We start from the raw sequence: 4,919 nt of genomic DNA, 5'->3' as shown, positions 1-4,919 counted from the left end.
TATATATATATATATATATATATATATATATATATATATACATTTGAATTGTTCTACATTTAAATTAATACAAATAAAATACATTAATATGAATTATTATTTAAAATTAGATAAACAATTAAAATATTTTGTATGAATTAACTTAAATTAAAAATTACAAAAAAAAAAATCATTTTTCTTGCCCCGTCCAGAGTTTGACATTAGCATGTTGTTAAATGAATGGCGTGATACTCTAACAAGTATAAAAATATATAGAACTCGCAAATATTGGGCAAAATAATATATTTTAAGTTTTTATGAACAGTATTTAATGAAATGTAACTTTATAATCAATATTTTTCTTGCCCCGGCCAGGGTTTTACATTAGCATGTTGCTAAGCTAATGGCATAATATTCAAATAAGTATAAAAATACATAAAACTTACAAATGTTGAGTAAAATAATATATTTAACGTTTTTAAGAACTTTATTGAATGAAATAATACGTTATAATTAACATTTTTCTTGCCTTGTCCAAGGTTTGACATTAGCATATTGCTAAGCTAATGGCATGATATTCAAATAAGTATAAAAATACATAAAACTCACAAATGTTGAGTAAAATAATATATTTAAAGTTTTTAAGAACTTTATTGAATGAAATAATACTTTATAATTAACATTTTTCTTGCCCTGTTTTCTTGGTTTGACATTAGCATATTGCTAAGCTAATGACGTAATACTCAAATAAGCATAAAAATACATAGAACTCACAAATGTTGGGTAAAATAATACATTTTAGATAAACAATTAAAATATTTTGTATGAATTAACTTAAATTAAAAATTACAAAAAAAAAAATCATTTTTCTTGCCCCGTCCAGAGTTTGACATTAGCATGTTGTTAAATGAATGGCGTGATACTCTAACAAGTATAAAAATATATAGAACTCGCAAATATTGGGCAAAATAATATATTTTAAGTTTTTATGAACAGTATTTAATGAAATGTAACTTTATAATCAATATTTTTCTTGCCCCGGCCAGGGTTTTACATTAGCATGTTGCTAAGCTAATGGCATAATATTCAAATAAGTATAAAAATACATAAAACTTACAAATGTTGAGTAAAATAATATATTTAACGTTTTTAAGAACTTTATTGAATGAAATAATACGTTATAATTAACATTTTTCTTGCCTTGTCCAAGGTTTGACATTAGCATATTGCTAAGCTAATGGCATGATATTCAAATAAGTATAAAAATACATAAAACTTACAAATGTTGAGTAAAATAATATATTTAACGTTTTTAAGAACTTTATTGAATGAAATAATACGTTATAATTAACATTTTTCTTGCCTTGTCCAAGGTTTGACATTAGCATATTGCTAAGCTAATGACGTAATACTCAAATAAGCATAAAAATACATAGAACTCACAAATGTTGGGTAAAATAATACATTTAAAGTTTTTATGAACGTTACCGAATGAAATATTACTTTATAATTAACATTTTTCTTGCTCTGTTCAGGGTTTGACCTGTTAGCATGTTGCTAAGCTAACAATGTGATACAATAAGTATAAAAATACATAAAGCTCACCAATGTTGGGCAAAATAATACATTTAAAGTTTATATGAATATTACTGAATGAAATATTACTTTATAATCAACATTTTTCTTGCTCTGTTCAGGGTTTGACCTGTTAGCATGTTGCTAAGCTAACAATGTGATACAATAAGTATAAAAATACATAAAGCTCACCAATGTTGGGCAAAATAATACATTTAAAGTTTATATGAATATTACTGAATGAAATATTACTTTATAATCAACATTTTTCTTGCTCTGTTCAGGGTTTGACCTGTTAGCATGTTGCTAAGCTAACAATGTGATACAATAAGTATAAAAATACATAAAGCTCACCAATGTTGGGCAAAATAATATAGAGATAATATATAGTTTTAATGAATGTTATCAAATGAAATATAACTTTTTGGTTAAAACATATTTAAGTATCAATTAAAATATTTTTTATGAATTAACTTAAATGAAAAATTACATAAAATTAAATGATGTAATTGCTATCATTAGTTTGTCCAATCACATTATTGCCGTTATACTTATATGATATATACATATGATATACTTATATGTTATATGATATTTTTTAATACTTTTATTGAATGCAGCTAAACTGCAAAGCTTTGGTAATCCAATAGCACAGTTTTGGGATTTTATAACATCCCATATTTTATGCTATACTCTTATATATACTATTATGAATGTGCATGCTTGATTTACAGCCTCTCGGTTGGATCCTGGTCTGGAAATCTCTTCATCTGAGCGGTAATGGGCCCAGCTTGATCCTGAAGGTCCAGATACACTACGGCCAACTCCAGGATACAGTCCAATCCGACTTGACAAGCCCACTTGTGTCAGCTGATGCAACTGTGCACCTACACACACAACACGTAGCAATTATCATAGCACTGAAACCAAACGTTCAAATACTAATAAGACCGTTACCTGTGCTGCCCCCTACTGGTCGTGGCCGAGAAGACGCTGGCATCTCTTCTCCATACTGCCCCCTGCTGGAGTATCCAGGATCTGACTGCATCTCTGCTGACACCACATATCCAGAGCCCTGCGTCTGCCTGTCAAGTTATACAAACAATCTGCTGAGTAAATATTATATCTGAACCTGATGAATATTTAAGAGTGGACAAATTGGGATAAGGCAGCATATTTGCTTTTCTGTAGTCAAACTTGTTATTTGTTGGCTTAACAGTATCATTGTGCTTCACGTTCATGTTTACATGCATTTTTCAACTTCCTCATGACTTTTCTTACTAGTTTATTCTATAAAACGTCCCAGAATCCACCTCACCTCTGCAGTAAACCTTGAACAGATGTGGGAGACATTCCTAACTCGGCATACCTCTACAAAGCAGAGAGAAAATAAATAAAATTTCACATTACTTGGATTCAAATTCCATCATTCAAATGTCTAGTCACTCACCGCAGAGAAAGGACTGTGTACAGGGGCTGCTGGGTAAGAAGAGGAGGCCCACTGGTGTGAAGGACGTGAGGACGTGCTGGAGGGTTGACCGGGGCTGATTTCGCCGACACCAGTGACCGCCGTAATGCCAGTGAATGTTAGAGGAGCAGGGCTTCCTTGAGAAGAAGGTGAGACCAGAGCAAATGCGTCATCCAATAAGGAGTGCATCCGTTGCCGGGCTTCTTCTATTGTTGGCTGAGGAGGGACGTAGCTGGGCGGGGCAGGGGCAGGGCCAGACGGCGGCGATCCAGTGTCTAAAAACACCTCATCAGTAGGAGAAGGGCTTCCTGCATCTGGGAGCTGATCTGCATCGGACTACAGGAAGAGGAGTGGTGAGTTTGTGTGTCTTAGTTGAGTGAAGGCATGTGCATGTGTGTGTCCTACCACATAGGCCACATTGTTGACCCCGGGGTACTTCCTGTACATGGCATCTCCGTCGGAAATCAGGCGATCTTTGTCTCTCAGACTTCCGCTTCCACTCAAATTCTGTCTTTGTCTGTGTCTGGGAGAGCGTCTTCCTTTGGAACTGCAATTCACAAACAAATTGCATTCACTTTCCCGGATAGCAAACTCTAGTTCTGTCATGACAATTCTCGGAGGGATTGGCATGGTAATGTACATGACAATGTTAATGTATTTGTCTTGGCGGAATAGATCTGCTACGCTGCTGCTGCTGCGGCAGAGCAAGTACAGAGACTTGCTACTGCCAATACATCCACAACATGCTGCTGTGAGCATGTAAGAAATACTGCTGCTGCAAATATAACGTACATGAAATAACCCCCATATAGCATACATGAATCACCTCGTAGCAGATCTATACAGGTGGAGCTGGGGAAGGTGAAGGGTTTCTGAAGCACGCTGCAAACTGCTACAGCAAGCACTAGTCATATTTGAATGTTGAGCAGCGAGGTCATTGGCTGCCGATACAGAAGAGAACCAATCAGCTGTGCCATGTGATAATGATGTCATTAGGTCAGATTAAGTTAGTCCTATCGGACTGCGCCATCTACAGTTTCATGCCAGAACTCTGTATATGTGTTGCAGATGGTACAAGTGAGATTTATTATCCTGACCTTTTGCGTGGCTCTCCGCACGATGAAGGTGTGTGTTCTTCAAGATGTAGGATCTTGTGTATCTGTTCCTGAGCTTGTTGATACACTCGCTGCTGTTCGGAGCTGTCACCGAACACTGCCATGATGTCCTCCATGGAGGGGAACTCGTAGTGGCCCTTTCTCTTGGCACGCAGGCGGATCTTATTGCGATGGTGTTCGATCTCAGATTTATGCCTCAAGGCCACTTGGATCTGCATCAGAATGGGTTACGAATGTTTTCTTATAGATGACATATTTGCTGAATATTCTGTTTCTGATACATGAATTATTAAATCAGGAAGTACAAGGAAAAGGAAAGGAAATATGTGCTTAATGTTTCAAATAAATACAAGTGTAAACAGGATAGACATTTATTTAGATTGTACACATTTTAATAAATAAATAAACATACAAATAAGTAAAAACAATATTATTTTATAAAATAATATAATTTCATTAATTAATAAATATAAACATTAAAATTTTCTCTCTCAAAAAAGAATTAATAATTAATAAAATACCAACAATTCTGAAAAAAAAATAAAATAAACCAACTTATAATTAAATTAAATATATATATATTATTAAAAATAGTCAATTAATTAAAAAAGTGTAAGTAAATTACATTTATATAAATTATTATAATTAAAAAAATTACAATTGTATGCCAGTAAACCGCAATGCTTTGGCAATTCAAAATAGTATATTTTAATTAGTGCTGGGCGGTATGACCAAAAATTTATATCACGGTATTTTTCAAAATTATACCGTTTTCACGCTAC

General features: G+C 33.5%; 1 protein-coding gene across 1 annotated transcript in view; it reads right to left on the bottom strand.

Annotated features, from left to right (window-relative positions):
• LOC107658723 (UPF0606 protein KIAA1549-like) overlaps positions 1 to 4,919 on the bottom strand; it is a 39,075-nt gene that overhangs the window by 2,813 nt on the left and 31,343 nt on the right. The window contains exons 14-19 of the mRNA XM_016447378.1: positions 4,120 to 4,349; positions 3,428 to 3,569; positions 3,005 to 3,358; positions 2,873 to 2,925; positions 2,512 to 2,639; positions 2,287 to 2,441 (exon numbers count right to left, since the gene is read on the bottom strand). Coding sequence (XP_016302864.1) covers positions 2,287 to 2,441; positions 2,512 to 2,639; positions 2,873 to 2,925; positions 3,005 to 3,358; positions 3,428 to 3,569; positions 4,120 to 4,349 — 1,062 coding nt within the window. The remainder of the gene's footprint in view (positions 1 to 2,286; positions 2,442 to 2,511; positions 2,640 to 2,872; positions 2,926 to 3,004; positions 3,359 to 3,427; positions 3,570 to 4,119; positions 4,350 to 4,919) is intronic.

This window comes from Sinocyclocheilus anshuiensis, unplaced genomic scaffold (genome assembly GCF_001515605.1).
Source record: "Sinocyclocheilus anshuiensis isolate Anshui unplaced genomic scaffold, SAMN03320099.WGS_v1.1 scaffold283, whole genome shotgun sequence".
NCBI lineage: Eukaryota > Metazoa > Chordata > Actinopteri > Cypriniformes > Cyprinidae > Sinocyclocheilus > Sinocyclocheilus anshuiensis.
The sequence above is the reverse complement of the archived record's forward strand: the minus strand, read 5'-3'. Positions and strand labels throughout refer to the sequence as shown.